General features: G+C 41.4%; 1 protein-coding gene across 7 annotated transcripts in view; it reads right to left on the bottom strand.

Moving 5' to 3' along the window:
* Positions 1–4,966: 4,966 nt before the first annotated feature.
* Positions 4,967–19,164, bottom strand: part of SRGAP2 (SLIT-ROBO Rho GTPase activating protein 2) — a 200,730-nt gene continuing 186,532 nt past the window's right edge. For all 7 annotated transcript variants that reach the window (XM_044446203.1, XM_044446211.1, XM_044446238.1 and 4 more), the window contains 4 exons: positions 18,455–18,635; positions 17,800–17,946; positions 16,290–16,617; positions 4,967–11,606 (listed from right to left, as the gene is read on the bottom strand). In XM_044446203.1, the coding sequence (XP_044302138.1) occupies positions 11,226–11,606; positions 16,290–16,617; positions 17,800–17,946; positions 18,455–18,635 (1,037 nt within the window). In that variant the 3' untranslated portion in view covers positions 4,967–11,225. The remainder of the gene's footprint in view (positions 11,607–16,289; positions 16,618–17,799; positions 17,947–18,454; positions 18,636–19,164) is intronic.

Below are 19,164 nucleotides of genomic sequence, written 5' to 3'. Positions count from 1 at the left end.
TAGACTGCAAGGCGGTCAGTCCTAGAGGAGATCAACCCTGACTGCTCTCTAGAAGGCCAGATACTGAAGATGAAACTCAAATACTTTGGCCACCTAATGAGAAGGAAGGACTCCCTGGAGAAGAGTCTGATGCTGGGAACAATAGATGGCAAAAGAAGAAGGGGACGGCAGAGGATGAGGTGGCTAGATGGAGTCACTGAAGCAGTTGGTGTGAGCTTGGGTGGACTCCGGGGGATGGTGGAGGACAGGAGTCATGATGGATCAGACAGGACTTCGCAACTAACAACAACAAGAAGAAGAAACACAGGGCTGAATGAGTTAAAACCCTTGCATCACTTTGGGATGGGGAGTTATTCATCCCTCCCCTGAACCCTGGCATTGTTCCCTCCTGTGAAACCAGAGAGGGAGAGAAGAACTTGTTGCAAGCAGCTGAATTTCAGCCCTGCACAGAAAACAGCTTGATTAAACATCAAAAGCCTTTCCTCTTCCCCAAACCAAACCTTACTGTGAATAATTAACTCCCTGGAACCTGAACACAGGGGACGTTTAGAGCCATAATTACAAAAATATGATGTGGTTTTCTCCTGTTGGAAAACAAAATAAGAGGAGGTGAAGAAGAAAAAAGAAAAGGAAGCACCCTCTGAATGAGAAAACACTCCTTTTGCTTGCCTCCCTCCTGCTGGGGGTGACTTGGTGGATGCTGCCCCCCCTCGGCCCCCAGGCTGCCTCTGCAGCAGCACCAAGATGAAACCTTTTGTAATCAAGGCATTGCAGGAGGTGGTCATGCTCAGCCACATCCTGTTAGTGAAGGGACAGGTGTGTTTAATCTAAAATGGATGAGAGCTGAGGAAGCATGGAAAGCATTAGAAGCTTCCACATTCATTAGCAGCTAACATTCCTTGGGTAGTCAAAGGTCAAGGCCAATGGAGGAAGCCCCTGAGACGGAGGAGGGAAGAAAGCCGAGATCACTTGGTTAGCTGGGTTTCTGCTCAGACCTGCTGCTGCGCCTCCTTACATGCCATGTATTTGGAGTGCCCAAGTTGTGCAGCGCTGGGAGAAGACACGAAGGCTGTGTCCAGATGGCGGTGTTCCTCATGGGTGATTTTGTGCAGGAGCACTAAATTGTGTGTGAGCGTTTGTGTCTGTGTGATATATAGTGTAAGAAAGAGGTACCACCAATAGGTTGTGAAGTTCTCACATACTGGGCTGTTTGTTCTCCCTGTCTGGAAACATGAACAGAGCCCTGTAGTTCTAGTTACTAACAGAATGATAATGTAGGAAGACTAGAAATGGGTAGGAGATGCCACACACACACACACACACACACACACACACACACACACACACACTCTTCCTCTATGCTGGCCTGTCCCACTTGGCTGTCCAACCTACATTGCCAAAATCCCATTGAGGTGGGAAGGCAGCCCATGCCCAGGGAAGGCAAAAGTATTATGTAATGACAGTGAATCCTTCCTCACTGACCCTCTGAGCCTTCATTAAATGTCATTGTTACCAAGCATTGACTGGCTACAATAAGGGCTAGAAACTTCCCTCTGAAAACCAACATTCCTTTGATCTAGGCTGCTTCTGCCTATAATACCTATAGCAGACAGCAGTGCTATTTATAAAGTTGTCCCTCAAATTGCAGGGAAATCACTCATTATCAGTAGCTCTTGCCTTATCACCTGTGGGGAGGGGTGGGCTTTCTGCAAAACTGGCACCTGTGGGGGGGAAGGCACATACAATGCTTGCATCCTTGGCTCTTCAAACCATGCAATTCCTTGAGTGGAGTTTGTTAGAATGTTTAAGTTGTATCTTTGCTAATAGGAATTATCTGCTGATTGCCTTTGCCAAGACCTGGTAAACTGGTCTCAGCATAGCAAACCTGCAGTTTCTTTCAGTCAGTTCCTTATACTCCTTTCGAATAGCCATTGGGTTCTACTCCAGCATCTCACCAAATACTTTCAGTCCTGTCTGTTTTTTCTTTAGGCAAATTATGCTGACAGCATCTCACTGAAACCGTTGTGTATGGTTATTAACATCAAGTCATTGTTTATTCCCACACCCTCTGCAGCAAACAATGCTAGTTGTTTTCCTCTTGCAGATGATCACCCTGTTTCTGTGGCTTATGGAGACTTGCCATTCCATTCTCAGAACTCATAGGGCTGATAGAAGCAGGAAGCAGATCACAGCTGTGCGAAGCAATGGGTTTCTGCCACAAGAGGCATCAGGCTAGCATGTCTGCAAGTCCAACTCCATATTGCTGCTTACATTAATCTCCCTGTGAATCATCAACATGATCTCAGTGGAAATAATAGCAGCAGTTTCATGGCCAGTTACTGGAGCATCACCAAGGCCCAGGAAGGCTATCATTATCCTTAAACACTAAACTAAATGGGGAAAGATGACAACAGGTTATATTTTTAGATATTGGAAAATGCAGTTCCAAAATGCAAAGGACAGAAAGCTAGAGACTCAAATTTCTGAATTAGCTTTTGTACAGCTATATCACTGCACAACTAGCAGGCAGCATAGGTATTGGGTTTCTCCCACACATTTATAAAAAAGGTTTTTTTCTTCATCACCTCTTGACCCTTGCCTAAACGTAAGCATATTCTGCAAAAGCAGGATCCAAATATAGTCCATGGCTACTTTGTTGGGTGTCATGAATGGAAGTCTTGCTTGGGGTTATAATTAGCACCTATCTCCAAATCCCAATCTCTCCCTACTCCACAGAATAGTTTGTTGGACACTTGATGAAGTTAATTTCCTTTCTTCCTAGTCTATTATTCTCCTCCAACTGATGCCTTATTTTGCCATGTTCAAACAGCAAAGCAGAGTATCCTTGTAAGATGTCTGTGATCAGCTGGCACACCCTGGCCATATGAGGTTACCCACTCTGTATAGTAGACCCACTGATCACACGCATCTCAGTGGGAAGTGCCTCTGCAGTAGCTTGACTATTTCATTTATATTTCCCATCCTGTTCTTTTTGTTCCTTGCCTGACTGTAGTTCCAATTGTCTCATCTTCATGGAACATGGTCACATCATCTTATCTGTTCAAGATACTCTGAATATGTGTCATGAAACATCTATGTCCCTCAGAGGATTCTAGGGTGCATACATCATCACGGCCACTGGGCAGGTTGGAAGGTACTTTGTTAATATTATCGCACGAATTTCATTATAGTAACTGGTGTACTCCTGCAAAAAATACCAGTGGCCCCAGAACACAAAAACTGGAATCTACAATGGTTGGGTACATTGATCAAGTAGGTCTAGGACCTAGTAATGAACATCAACATGAAAGTGTGGAGAACTTACCATCTGAGAGAGGAAGAGTGCTCAGAGACACTTCTGTGCAAGCCTTTTGGCCGTCCTTGGTCCCACTACTTTATATCAGAGCAGAAGGATGAGTGTCATAATTTTTGAATGACATGGAGACAGATATCCTGCTTTTCAAAGTGCCACAAATTTCCATTCTGTAAAGTTGCACACGTTCCATTCTGTAAAGTTGCACACTTAATATGCAGCTAACTCCCCATTTTGGTATGATTATGTGTCCTCTTACAGATTTGGTTCAAATACACTACCCCATGGAACTAGCCTTGGGCTCAGCTAAGGCTAGTGGTGAATTGTGGACTCTTTTATTAGACTTCTAGATTGTATGGGGAGAAAGAGGAGCCCATTTCTGTGACTTGAGCAAACCCAGGACTATCTGGAGAGCTACACTTTCTGCTCTGTTCATTTCCCTGTGGACTAGTCAGAACTCTGCTCTCCTTGTTCCCATCTTGTTTGTCTTTCTGCAAGCACTCCAGATGCCATAGCTTCCTTTGGATCACTGAGGAGCAAGGGTGAGCTTTCTTGGTGTTGGAGAGATTAACTGAGATGTGGCTGAGGAGATAGCTTGCTTGAAAAGAAAGAAACTTTTCACTTGTTATTTAGCTCCTCCTCCATTTCAGGTGGTGACCTTCAAATATTATACATGATGTGCAAATTTATAATTTAAAGAGAAATAGAGTATGTATTACCACACTGTGGACAATTCTAGATCAGGTGGCCTCCCAGACTTCCTGCTTGGTCTGCTGCTCAGCTGCTGCTGACTGGCCACAGTTCTTCTAGCTGTTGTTGGCACAGCATTGGACTTCATGGCCCTTCACACAGCTGATCCTCTGACAGTCTTTCAAGCAGAGGGCTGTCTTCCAGACACCTGGCTAACTCATTTCCAGTTTCAAAAGGAAACATAGAATAGAATCATAGAATAGTAGAGTTGGAAGCGGCATGGAGGCCATCGGATCCAACTCCCTGCTGTTGCAGGACACCAAGTTACACCATCCCACTTCGATGGCAGGAAGAATAGCAACTGGGCATCATTCTTCTAACCAATCTTTTTTTTTAAGTGGGGAGGAATTCTGTCCATGTCCTCACAATACTGCTTTCATCTGAGGAGACAGGCAATGTAGAGACTGTATGCAGCATGAGGATGCATTGGATTTCAGAACATGTTAACATGTGTGGCTGCATACATTTTGGAGGTTGGGTGGTTGCCATGTTTTCCTTTGGTCCCTTCCATCACTGGAATGCAACCTCCAAGAGTGGCTCCAAAATAGAATTTGGTCCTTAGGCTGAAAAGGGGTAATTGGACCTCCTCTCTCTCATTTGAAAGCATCAGGATAATTTATTCTGTTGAAAATTTCAGTTCCTTCTTTGCATTTCTACTACAGCTTAACATGTTGTCCAATATCTTCCACATGGCTTAAAAAGGCCAATTTGCATACAAAGTTACAAAACCCAGTCATATTTCCATAAGATGGATTGTGAATCAGGAACCTTCTGGGTTTACAAAAATTCACACTCTTTGCTAGGTAGGATATTTGCTGGAATATGCTTATAATAGGATGGCCGCTCTCAAAGAGATACATAGCACTTTCTCCATCTCCCCTGCACAGATTAGACATGACACAGTTTTGTCCGTAAGTCAGCACTTCCACCATACCCAAACATTTATTTCTCCAAAACTATTGCTAACGACAACAGATATATTTGTTTCCCCTCAGTACGGATTTAACATTTTCAACACATTTAACTCCTCTAATACTGTACAATACTGTACCAAAAAGAAAGAAGAGATGTACCTCCAATATTGTACATAGTAGTATATACAAAGTTCAATTTTACAGTTGCTTGTTTTGCTTTGAAAGGAAAATATATACACCATATATATAGATTGGTGTAGAAGATAAGAAACAATGCAAAATTGCTTTTAAAACAAGAACATTTCATTCCAAACTTATTAAAACATCCGCTGTTAATTAAAAACAACCACCTAAATAATGCACTGAATGGACCCAAACCTGACTTTGCAGGATTAGATTTTAAACACAAAAGTTGAAGATCACTAGACTGTGCAACTGAACTGTGTTACATACAGTAGAATAAAGACAATGCTGCCATTTGTTTTCATATGCGTCAGCATTTGCTGTATTTTGGCTACATGGATTTCGTTTTTTTACATCATACTTTAAATATATTGCTCTAGCAGTTTGGCACCCACAGAACTCAATCCATGAAGCTCTGTGCAGGCAGATTAAAGCCTGTTACTTCCAGAGGAAAAGGGAGCAAACGAAAGAGAGAAAAGCACACAGAAGTGCCCTGAAAAATTATTCTAGTGCTGTAATAACTGAACAGTGAATATCCATCCCATGGAACATTTCACTTGTATGGACAAACGTCTTCTATAAGATCCTGCTCACAAGATATTATATATATATATATATATATATATTTAAAAAAATCAAATCTATTTACCCTGGACACTTTAAACTTGTAAAAAAACAAAACAGCCTAAACCATTAAATACTTCTCCACCCCCATGCTTGCAAGAATAACCAAGATGGAAGCATCTTATTAAATTCTGTTTCCTTTGCTTGTAAGCATGAGAATAGGTAGAGGTGTTAAAAACGTTTAAAAAGCAGCTACTGCACATGCATAAATTGTTTGTGCGCTACACAGCGGAGAGGCAAGACTGGGCTTTCCTAAGCTTTGTGCAGTCTGAGCATCATTTATAATTGTCTGAGATGGAGAAGGATTCCTGGGAGCTTCCTGTAACTCTAAAAGCAAGGTAGATATTTCACCATGAATAAAATATTTTAAGACTCAGTTACCTATATGTGATATATATTCACAGCACCATTTTCACATCAAGCTTTTGTTGGCGGTGTGCTTTTTTTCAGAAGGGTGCCCTTTGAGGACCTGCAGCCTAAGAACATGCATTGAGACGTTCTGGGTAAATGTGCACGCTGGCAGAATGAGGCAGTCTTGCATTTAGGGGGCTGTTTTCTTCTAGTTTCTTAGGCACATGTCATGATATTCTGTAGCTATCCTTAATGAAAGTCTGAAGCTTGTTAGGTAAACTATATATATATCTTAGTAAAGATTCCATTACAGTAAATGTTTAGCCTGAAAGGTGTTCAATCCTTCTGGCTTGGATCCACAAAGCCAGTCAGCTCCAACCAGGCTTCAAAAGGCTCGAGTTGCATTGGCCTTTCTCGCAGATTTGTAAGGAGAAAAGGGGTGGCCGTTTTTCTGCAGTAGACTTCATAAAAGAGAATACGACAGAAGTGGGAGGTGTCTCCCACTTTAATAAGGAGGTGCACTTCTCTCTCCCCTGCTCTCCATTTGAGATAGTTGCACAGGAAGGGGAAGAAGAGGGGAGGGGGGTAATGCTTGGGCATAGGTGGGACGTCCTTTTCTAGTCCCAAATTCAGATTGTCCCGTAAGTGACAAGAGCAGTTAATGGATGCCAGGAAGTTGCTTAATACTGAGTTGTCCTAGTATCAAATGCTAGTGCTCTATACAAGTGAAAATGGCACAGAGGTACAGATACAATAGTTTGTACTGTAAAGTGCCAACATGAATTTTGGCCAGACTAATTCTTCTGGGCAACAGCAGTGGTTGGGAGAAGAATCAGGCTTTTAGCCAGCCAGGAGTCCCAGGCTTGGAGAAGGCTCATTAAAAGCAGAGTTCTCAAAGCCATTGTCACTGTTGAATTAAAGTTGAAAGATCTCCTACATTCTTGTGGTATTATATTACCATTCAAACAAAACCATGGGGCAGGAATAAGAGGTTGTTCTGTTTTTGCTCACAAAAAGCCTTCAAAGCCTAAATATGTTGAGCACCCTTCCCTAACCTGGTGCCCTCCAGACATGTTGGACTACAACTCCCAGAACCCTCCAGCCTGTCATGTCACTTCATATTGTCCAGTGTAATTTAATAGTGTCCAGAGCTTCGCCAGTCAGTTGTATTTCAAAGTATCGACATGTGAACTAAACCTAGAATTTCATAAGGGCTTGTAAATTACCAGAAACAGTTAAAAAGTGGGATGTTGAGCAATAATGGAAAGTTGTTCAACTGCCACTTTGAAGAAATGAGATGTTGCAGCTGAGGCAAAGGCATTGCAGCTCCAAAGACTAACAGCAAAAATACCCTTATTGCCTTGAAAGGTGTTTCCTTAAGCCCACTCCTCTGCACTTCTGTAACAGTCTCGCCTAAGTCACTGGCGCACAAAACTGTATGATTCCAGTTATCAACATATTGGCTTGCACTTACTTGGCACCAGTCAAGCTGCATTTCTTAGGCTGAATTCAATATCCCTTCTTGCAAACATCTGTAAAATGAGGGCTCCAGCTGTACCATTAGCTTTTTGTGTTCTATCTAACCTACAATCAAATAGCAAAATCCAACATGATTACTTGGCAGAGCATTCCCTCTAATTAATGGGCCTTACTTTCAGAATCTGTTAATGAGATTGCAGCCGTCCTGAGTGGGACTGCTGCCAGGAGTCAGGAGGCGCTTCTACTGTCTCATTCTTTACCCTCTCAGCTTACATGGAGCTGCTGGAAGGGAATTGTAAAATTCTCTTTACAGTTCTGATTCAGATTTCTGCTGACAGGGCGGGGTGGGGGTGGGAGAGAGAACTAGCTGCAGTAGCTCTGCAGGGGGATAGGGTAAATGATGGAACCAAACTGAGAATACAGCAACAGCTGGATCCAAAACTGGCTCCTCCTCTCCTCCAAAATTCCATGTTCCAGAGCTTTCCACTCATCCCCACAGTAGAAACTTTCTGCTCAGGCATGGTAGGGACTTCCACTATGCCAGAACATCCCTAATCGGCAACTCTTCTCTCTGCTGTTGTGTGTGGGGAGTTTGGGGGCACCCTCTCCATCCATCAATAAGGGGGAGGGATAGAATTGTGCTTTTAATAAGTTTTTGAAATGTCATTCCTTTTTTCCCAGTGAGCTTGGATGTTTGCAGTTCCCTGTGTGTAAGGAAGGAGACTGGGGGAGATACTAAGAGAATTTTCAGTGGCTCCCGAAAACAAAATGATCAAGCCTAGTTCTGCAAAAGCCATCAAAGTTAAGTGAAATAAAATCAATAAAGGTTTGTAGTGTAGGTATTCTCTGAATCTTATATTTCTCTCTCTTCAGTAATTCATCCACCAGAGATGTGTAGAAAGCACTTCCCTTTCCAGTCATGAAGAGACATGAATAGTAACTGATCCCAAATCACCTACCAAAAGATTTTGAACTTGGCAATTTATGTATTTTTTGCAAATGTCATGCATGTTTAAAATAAACTGCTTAGAGCTTGCCCGTGAAAGTATGTTTATCATACGTAGATTTGCAATATAGGTCATGATCACATTTAAATTCCAGTTGGATAGCACATGATATGTTATACATACATACTCTGACATTTCTATTTCTTTGTCAGTAGATTCTCCCCAGTGTTAAAGTTGGGGTGGTGGTGGCAGGGTGGGGGGCAAAGTTAAATATACAAAGTCTGGTCATAAAAACCTCAAGCCATTTAAAAAATGCCAGTTTTCACCCACATACCAAAACAATCTGAAGACACAAAAGAACCATTTTGTTGCAAGGTGCCTTGGGTGGTTGGGCTGTTCTTCACTGCTGCAAGACACGGTACAAAAACCTAGTAAAATAAGGCATTGATGGTATGTGCTGAATATCTTTTCTATAAAGAAATTCTACCTGCTGACCACTTTGTGCAGTAGCCTAACACTAGAGCTGACGTCACTTTGTGCTAAGGTTGCTTCATGCGCCTTCGATATTTGGGCATTTGGATTAGCCTATCAAATGGGTTGCTAAAGAGACAGCAACCTTAACAGCATCTTACAAAACTAAACATTCTAGTAGTTCTGCCTGCGTGGAAAACTCATTTTAAGAAGAAGAATGAATGATCCCGAATAGAAAATTTGTCCCATCTTGAGCCTTAATGATGAGATTGCTGTACTCAGGCCTTTCACTTCAGCCTGAAAAGGCCAATGACACAGAATTAACACACAAATACACGTATGCGGTATGTGTGCATGTATCTAAGAGGGAATAGATAGTGAAAACATTAACAAACAATACTGCCCCCCAAAAAAACCTCTCCACAAGGTTTCCTTTCTACCACTGCTGATCAAGTCTTCTTTAGAAACAACAATCATTAAAAAAATTAAAAACTTGTAGGAGATTAAAAGAAAGTGTCTGTCCAAGTAACAAACTTATATTAATCCAAAACGGCCACCATCAAGTTTGTTCACAGAAGATTAAGTATTTTGCTTCTATTACAGTATCAGTAAATTATTCCATTCATAAAATCACAAGAAAAACAAGACTGCAGCTCAGGCCTAAAGTGTAAAAGAAAACATTTCAGTTCCTTATCTTGCCCTCAAAGTTGACAATCAAAGAAGTGCAATAGAATCCATTTTAATTCAGAGTTCTTTTGGTTGGCGGTGATAAAAAACAGCAAAGAAATTCCCTGTTGCTTTTGAAGTGTGCGTTTTCTTTTTTCCTTTTAAAGATGGTTACCATCTTGAAAAATTAATTCCCATTCACTGCAAACAAAAAGTCCATACAGTCTGTTGGAACTTGGAACGCTTATAATCCAGTATGATTACTACCAGATACTAAGATGATTCATTTGACTGTCTGTAGAGTACTTGAAAACACTGTGATCTGTCACAGAAATATGTTGCATACTGGACTATGCCCATGTCCTACAGCAGCTTTTATTTTATTTGCCTTATGCTGCCATACCACAAACTCACAGCAGATGGAGACACAAGGGAAAAAAGACACCCACCCACCCACGGAAACACACAGAGATAGGGTCAAGCTGCTAGCTCAGAATATCATATCAAATCTAGAGTTTAGGATTGTTGGGAACTAAAAGGTTTGGCTTGAACCCATTTAATTTTACAAAGAACATTACAGATGTACATATTTGGGGAAAGAATACCACTGCAGAGCAGCATGGAGTGTGGTGGGGGGGAGAGAGAGAGAGAGAGAATCAACAGTAGCTGGTTTTCAAAAGTTAACACGTATTTTCATTTTGCCTCCTGAGTCCCTATGAAAGGACACAGAAACTGTTCTGGAAAAATGGTTTTAAAATCTCACTTCAAAGTGTTGTGTTTCATTCTGGAAGCACCAAGCAATGATATCAGGAGGGAGTGTTGAACAACGCAAGCTCTCACACTTCTGATTTCTCCCAGAACGACTGTTTACTTCAAATGACTACATGCATTTGTGCATGTTGTATGCCTCAAAGTAAACCAAGGCCCTGCTTATGTGGCACTATTCTGGAAGTTTTTGAACTTAGGACAAAAAACCGAGGCCATGTATCCCTGAAAAGAGCTGTAATGGAAACTTATTAGACTTCGTGGCAGCACTGGGCACTGTATAATGCACAAAAATAGGCTCCAGGTATGCCCAAGTGGGATCAAAATGATCCGTGGATGACCAATCTTGTACTGTTTCCCTGTAGTGGTTGAAGCACACAGCCTCCAAACATGAGGACACTGAAGATTTTTCATAGCGATCAGACACTTGAACAAGGCATTGCCTAGTTAACCCCCCCACCCCCCAAAAAAAGTTCCATCTTTTCCTTACTGGTTTCTCACTGGCCACCTGAGACAAGACTTTCTATGTCTCAGGTATGCAAAGATGTGGTGCCCTAGCGCCTATTTTCATTTATGGAGGTGCAAAGTGAGGTTGAATTACTTTCCTGGGGTTTTCCTGCTGGGAATATCCCTGGCAACAGTAACTTACCAACTAATCTTCACCAGAAGTTCAATACTAATTAAATAGAAATGTTAGTGTCTCTTTAACAGGATCCCCTCTTCTGAAAACAAAAACACTATATTCACAGTAGGGTTTCAAGTTCAGACAGTACAGGACTTGTCAGTAGACTGTGGAGAAGCTGATGTGACTGCAGGGCTTGTGGTGTTGGTTTTGGGGAAAACTGCAGGCTTTGGCCTGGTTGCTGGAGGTTTGACCTGGGCAGCCATTTTGACAGACTTTGCTGGCCTGAAGGTGCAGGGAATGTCGCTTGCTGTACTGGCACTCCGCTGAAAAGCTGGTTCAGCGTCCTTGAGGATCTGAGTATGCAAAGGGCTGGAAGGCTCTGAGGTGGGTGCCACAACAGGGGAGGTTTTCAATGGTTCCAGGGTGTCAAGAACAACATCAGGCGTGTGTTTTACATTGCTTTGTCTTTCCAGCTCCCGCAGTTCATTCAGAGCAGAGTTCATAGTAGCTTCAATATCCTGTAAAAGAGAAATCACACGTGATTATGAGGAGCTAGCATCTAGCTCAGCTAATTCCCTGTGGTGACTAGAAACTATTAAGCAAAGGCAGACAGTGGCTGACTCAAAAGTCCTGCTCCAGTTACACCAGGGATACCATTGTACTGAAGAACCCTGAACCAACGCTGTTGCTCTTGGCAAGACAAATCCACTGGTCTTGCCCATAATACAGGTAAGTTGGGAAACTACATAGTTGAGAACCAGCATACTGCTAGCTGAGTTTGGTTGGATGCAAATCCAAGCTATTCCCAAATCCCTACCTTTAAGGTTCAAGTGGTAGGTATTTCAGCTGGACCACACATAGCTTTGCATAGCTAGATGGGTAGGCTGGAGCTATGCTTTCCCCATTATGAACTTCAGCAATTGCACCCTCTTTTTGAACTCTTCAAACTAGAGGTCTGACAATCAGTTGCCTCTATGTTTTGGCTGTGATACAACAGAAAGCTTTTTGAAGGACTCAGTCTGGTGCGGCTGTCTGCTGTGTATGTGTCTTGCATCCTTTGTGTTTTTGGTAGCTCCCTGTTGCTGGCTGTACGGGTAGTGTAAAGGAGGTACTGAAGCTAGGCTGTTGCACAATTTCAGTCAAGAGTGAGTGCCAATCTGTAACATTTCCCAATCCTCTCTTGCAAAATCATCATTCTGACAAAGAGTAATCGGGTCTTTGAATATACTGATGATGCTTGAGGATGCTGAATGGAATGGAAACGGCTTACATGACTAACATGCAAGGCCACACCAGGAGCACAGCACACATCACCACCTCTTCATTGAAGAGACTTGTATCTTTATGTCATTTGAAAAATCCACAGAGTCCTTGGCAATGTATTTAAAAAGTTACTCCGATGCCACTTATCTCTAACTTTATACGAACAATGCAGGAAACAGCACAAAATATGGGAAGCAACAACATCAAGGCAATGTTGAGTTTTGACCTTGGCTGGGTCATGAGTTACAGATTACTTAAAATTTCAGTTATGGATGTGGCCTTGACTGGCGTCATAGGAGTCTTGGAGAGCTGAAATGATCTAGCATTTCCATGACTCACAGTTTGGCTACAACATTACAGTTTCCTCATAGGCATTTTAAGGCATACAGGGAGATAAATCAGTCAAGGAGGAGGACATAGGAAAGGCAGTAACTCAATGCCTCTTATCACAGTCTGAAAAGATTTTAAAACAAAATGCAGATCTCCAAGAGATTCTGGTGTCAAACACAAGATGAGTATCTTGCAGCATCAGAAATGACACCTGAGAAAATGTGAAAGGGAAGCTCTCATTTAATACAACCCATTTTTCTTTTATTGATTCAATTCCCCCATGGAAACAGTGAGTTACATTTTGATTGGAGCAGGAGGAGAGTGGTTAAAAGCAGAGTTTAACTGAGAAACAAAACAGATTGATCTATATCTTTCAAAGCATTGCAAATGCACACACACCAGCACAAACTGATCCATGCATAATCTACTAATGAAAACAAGGAATTAATTCCAACAAAAGGGCAAAAATATATCTGCAGAAGAGGACCACAGCAGACATAAAGGACTGTGCGATGATGGGGCAAGAGGCATGGAAGTGGGGTCCCAGCTGCTCAATATAACCAAATCCCAGCCCTGGTGCTAGCCATGGCAGATATGACATGCAGTAATTTATTCAGCAGTGTCAAAGAACCTGAAATGACTTGCAGAAAACAGTTTTTAAAAATGCAATTATGCAATCATGCTTTCAAAATAGGTAGGATGATGACACAAGATGGGCATAAGATTGTAGCCCAGATTTTCTATGAGTGTAAGCTTTGTTTATAACCGGGATTCAACATGAAGATCCAGACAAGTACAAAACTGTATGTGTGTATCTGTTTAGGTTCTGTTGGTGTAGTGTGGTGTGTTTTGAGAAATTTTAATGTTTGTGCATACTATGTGTCCCAGATTCGCCTGCTTACTTCAAAGAGCAGACATCTGGAAGCTTTGACCTGCCACAAGTTTGGTATTTTAAAGAATGATCCATTCCTATTTGGGGGGACTTTTATGTTTTGCATAGGCTCCCCAGTCATTTAGCAATTGCAATTTCTAAAGTATATAAAGTATATATATATACTTTAAACTATACAGAAACCTACCAGAAGCAATACCTTCTCATTCTCTGAGTCTCCATTTGGCATCTAACAGCCTTATGACTATCTCCCTTCCAGTAGAACTTGCTTTCTTGGAATTCCTAGTTTTCTAATATGAAATATGAGTTCGCCTGATCTTTTGGCAGACCTGTCATGTACTGAAAAAGCATCCAAGAACAGTACCATCTAGAGCTGCAGAGGCAACCAATGGAAAAGTCTTCTCTGAGCACATAGTACAGTACTTACACTCTTAGCTGCATTGCTATCTCTGGAGAACAGAAAAATATTTCAAGCCTCCAGCAGTTTTAACATACGATTTCCGATAAGTTCTGGAATTGCTCAGTTCTACAGAGTGGCCGAGTTTCATTATTTTGTTTGCCAACAGAAAAGTAAACTGTATCAGCTTCTGTAGCAAATGGTGAACAGAGGGCTATTATGTGAACAGAGATGTGGAGTTGGGTCTGAAAAGAGCTAATCGAGCAAGATTGTGATGCAAGACTTCCTTGCTGAAGCACTCTTTAAAAGCATTTTTTGTGGGCCAGTATCCCACTCTAGACCAAGATAAAAGATGTTGCACTATCAACCTTTAGTGAAAACAGTGTGCATGTCAAAGGTTGAAGGGAGGAAGGGAATCACATGACAGTGAACAATTTAAAGCTTATTTCCCCATTGGACTGGGCAGAAATATTAAGATGAGAGAAGGCTTCTTTGCTGTGTGGGCTTGGTCTAAAAGTCTCAGCATTCACATCTGGCTGCAGCTGTGTATACACACAAAAACCCAGTAAAACCACCCAATATTCCTGCCAGCAGAAATAAAGAGAGCTACTTTGTTTGAAGGTACCTTCTTATCACAGATTAAAACTGAGAAGCATAAAAGGGGGTTAGGAAAAGACAAGCAAGACAAGTTGCCTTATTCTAGCAGCGTTCTTTCAGGATCCTTTAACCCCTAGCTACAATCAAATAAACTCATATAAATGGTGAAAGTTTACAACTGACACTGAACACTGCTTTTCAAACATCATGGACTGGGGTTCTAACACTACTGGAACAGCAATGTTTTCTGCAACAGATACCCACACTTTGGAGAGCATGCAATATTAATCTTTTACATGGCTTTCTTTCAACCAATCTTTATAAATGTTTCCCCAAGACCATTTGAGGAAGCAAAATTACAAGATTAAACTTTACGAATGATGACAATATGAGGAAAAGCCATGCAAAACAGTATTTTAATTCAGTTAATTGTACTACAAAAAGCAGGACTGCTGAGAGTAGTTATAATGCTATTAGGAGCCCATTCCTTGGCTTTTAGTCTCATCAAAGTACTACATTATCCACTGTAGAAAGAGACAGGGATATAAAATTCTAGAGCAAGTGCATTTATACGTGCTACTCACCCAGGTGGAACACCTGGGTAGTAAGAGATGAATTTTAGTTAGACAGGATGATACTGTTCAACAGAAAAGATGCATGCTGAAGAAGCAAAGGAGTTGTAAACACCCTGTGCTGACTTTCAACTTCTCTATTTACAGATAACTAGAATTTCAAGCAGCCTCAAAGGCCTGGGTGATAGAAGGAGATACGGAAGTACCTTTTTGCATAGCTGGTGGGATTTCAGTTGTTGGTAGCTCAGGAATCTGGCAAGATCAATCATGAGTACACTGCCTATTATAAGGACTGTTTATAAGGCTAATAGGAAACATAGTCTGGCATTACTATTCTGTCATGATCAGAACTAAGTGCACTAGGCCATCAGGGCTTTAAGACTTCCTGCATGGACGCACATGAGAAGAACTTCTCTCAAAGTTCACACATGACCAAAATGTGGTTATGTATCCAAGGATCTGCCAGAATCTGACTGGGATATTCAAAGAGTAAAACAAGCTTGAAAACAAACTAAATGCATCCTGTTACATTCTCTGTCACATTTTGCTGCCGAAATTTGGTGGCCAATCACCACCTTTTTTGTTGCTGCACCACCATATTTCAGCAGTGCAGAAGTGGCAGAAGAGCAGCAGGAGGGCTAATCCTGTGGGTAGAAAGTGGTCTGCATTAAGTAGAGGATATAGGTTATTTCCAACATCTGTGCCTCTAGAAAAATTGGCCCTACAACGCATAGACCTAGGAAGTGCTCCATGCTTCTCGGATTAACTGAGCATGGAAGAATCACAAACTGAGCTGAAATTTTAGAACTGAAAAACAAAATTCTGAATTCTAAAAAAAAATCATATTTCAAATTGAAAGTCAAAGGTTACCTCAGAATTCAAAACCTGACTTGTTTTGATCACCTTTAAGGGGATATTTCCTGATCGGAAGCAAAACATAAAATACTGACATCAAACAACATTTGCTGCCAAAATCATAGCATTTAAATAAAGTCTAGAACATATGTTGAGCATTAGATGAATGTTAGGGAATATTCAACACCATAATTCACAAAGGAGATTTTGTAAGCTAACCGTTGGCATGGGATGGAGGGGTTCATTTGCTTCTGGAAGTTAGGTCCCACCTTGACTCAGCAAGGATCTTAATTACCTGAGCAATGACTTCAGGATCCATGGGTCGGTGGTTATTAAAGCTCTTTGACCTTCCTGCAGTCACATTTTTCCGGATGTGGGGGCTATCTATCCTGTTCTTCAGAGAGGCATGCCGGCTGAGAGAATTGAGACTCCCATGGCCACTAATGGAACACGCATCTGATACCTCCTTTGGGAGACTTTGGCTCATAATGGGTTGTGACGAGGGACGAGAACTGGCTACAGCTCCTGGTGGGGCCGGTTCTCCCAGTGAGCTGGGCAGTCCATGGCTGTCACTCTGACGGAGCCCTCTTCGTATACTACCAGACTCAGGCCTCTTTCTTTGCCTGTCATCATAAAAGCAGAAAATATTTTTTTAAAAAATGGCACAGAATTATCATTTCAACACAGGCAATTCTAGAAAGGAAAGGACACTGAAATCACCATATAAGCATTCTGATATAAAGCAATTTTTCACTCTTCCTATAACAAGTCAATGTGGTATAGTGGTTAGATAGTTGAACTATGAATGGGAAGCCCCAGGTTTAAATCCTCTATTGGATATGAAACTCAATGGTTGACCTTGGTCAGTCAATCCTATCAATCAATCTACCTACCTCAGGGGGTTGTTATATGAGGAAAGAACCATACAACAAAAAAGACAACTTGCCTGAAGATGCTAAACACAGTTTTACTGTTCAAGAAGACTAACGTATGTCAGCCCAAAATGGTATTTGTGACCTTCACAAATTGAATTCTTAAAAGCCTTCACATTACTCTTTCAGGAATGTCTCATTCATTCCAAACTAGGCAAGTACACTTCTCTGGGGATAAAGGGTGAATTAAGATGCCCCCAAAATCAGTATTAGATAAACCACTGGCCCAACACTTCAAGACAATTCAGTGATTCTCAAGCATTTAAAAATGTTTATGAATGAGACAGGCTTTCTGTTACAACAAATGCAGCAATTTAGGAATGGATTATTGTAAGTAAGCACCTGACAATGAACCACTACTAATTCAGATCAGATGCAGTGTAGTGGGGAAACAATGACCAGATAATTTACTCCTTCTGAGCATGCATTAGATGTACACTGTTTATTATTCCAAGTAAATTGTAAATTGCATAGTGGGGTTATTGTAAAGCCATGATAGTCATGTCAACCCTTTTTATTTTTATGTATGTGAATTTAGGGTAGTATGGCAGTGGGAAATGTATACAAATGAAACAAGAGACTGAAAAAACTTGTGGGGGGCGGGTCATGATGTAGCAGCCAGGGGCAGCAGAGCAGGAATTTTTTCCCTTGAACTAATGAGAGATGAAAGTGGGGGGAAAGCAATCAAGGAAGGTGGTGAATTCTCAGCCACTGAAAGAAGATACCAGCTTATATAATCAAGTACAAATTTAAGACAGCTGATTAAGGACACCCTGGCTGACTAGAATGATCCCAACCAACCCTTATTTATATTAATGTCCTAACAACACACAGTTCTTTGTACAACATAGAAAATTTGATATTGACTCTTACTTATTGATATTTGCAAGATAAATATCTGCAACGTGGCTTCCAGTTGGACAGTTGGAACCAGCCCTGGCTGTCACTTTTTCTTCAGGTGGTTCAGAATTTACTTCTATTTCTGATTTTGGGCTTGATCTTTCTGCTATGCCATCCTCACTAGCAAAGAAAAGAAGTCACAACCACAAACTTTATGTTACACTTTCAAGATATGAGAAAGTTGCAATAGTTACTATAACATCATCATTGCAATGTTTGCTGCACATTAATATCCGAGACATCCAATATTAATGTCTTACTTGAAGACAACCTACAGAAGGCAAAAGACAGTTTGCAAAACTAGGGTGTTATATCCATGGAGACTGTTCAGACTATATTCAGAAACCTGATGACATGGAACATCTAAAGTTCAGAATACCGTAAGGTGGGGTGAAGACTTGCGGACCTCAGGTGTTGTTGATCTACAATTTCCAGCACCCCCAATTATAGACCATGCAGTCTGGCACTAATGAGAGTTGGGGGTCCAAGAACACCTCAAAAGTTGCAAGTTCCCCATTCCTGCCTTAACATGTGGTATATATTATCCCCCACTTACTCAGAAATAATATTAACTCAGACCTTGTTCTTCTAAGCACTGTGCCCCGATAGTTTGAAGAAGGTAACGTACGTGTCCTGGACAACGATGTACTGATGGGGGATCAGGCCATCAATTCCATTGTGGCGGCCCTCCCACCAGTCGTCAGAGGCCCGGTGATAAAGTAGGAGGGATGCCCCCTTTTTAAAAGACAGCTCCCGTGCTGTTCGACCAGTGTAGTCAAATTTGGCTATTGCTTCAATTGGTTCACATTCTACAAGAAAAAGAAATACAATTTTAATGAAAGCCCTCTGCTTAGATTATCTATCTAAGAACAGAATTTGAGAACTCACCCTGTAAATTCTACCGGACACTTGACACTTGAAGCAGATAATACGATAAGGGCTCCTGCACTCTGTAGTTTGTCTGCTCTTAAAATAAAATGCCTTCTTTCAAGAGATTAGCAGGAACTTGGAAGAGCAGTCAATGTAACTCCAGCTTTAAGCAGTCTTTCACAAACCTTGGCCCATTGGAGATATGTGTTCCTTGTCAAGACTAGACCTCAACCTCTTTGGAACCTAGCTTTTGCTCTTCATCATATTATTCTAGGTCTCACCCTATTTTGCAATCTCTTATCACTCCACACTAGTACCTCACCAATCAAAGTCTCCCTATCTTTGATGGCAAATTTTGTTTATGTCAGACAATTTGTCATTTGGAGTGCAGCGTTTTCAATTCACTCTCAGCTTGGCTGGCTAAACAATTACATTAAAAAGTAACAGCATTGATTATGCTAAAGGAGG

The sequence above is a fragment of the Varanus komodoensis genome, unplaced genomic scaffold (assembly GCF_004798865.1).
Source record: "Varanus komodoensis strain SLA01 unplaced genomic scaffold, ASM479886v1 scaffold1, whole genome shotgun sequence".
In the NCBI taxonomy this organism is placed as follows: Eukaryota; Metazoa; Chordata; class Lepidosauria; order Squamata; family Varanidae; genus Varanus; species Varanus komodoensis.
Note: the sequence above shows the minus strand (reverse complement) of the source record. Positions and strands in the feature narration are given on the sequence as shown.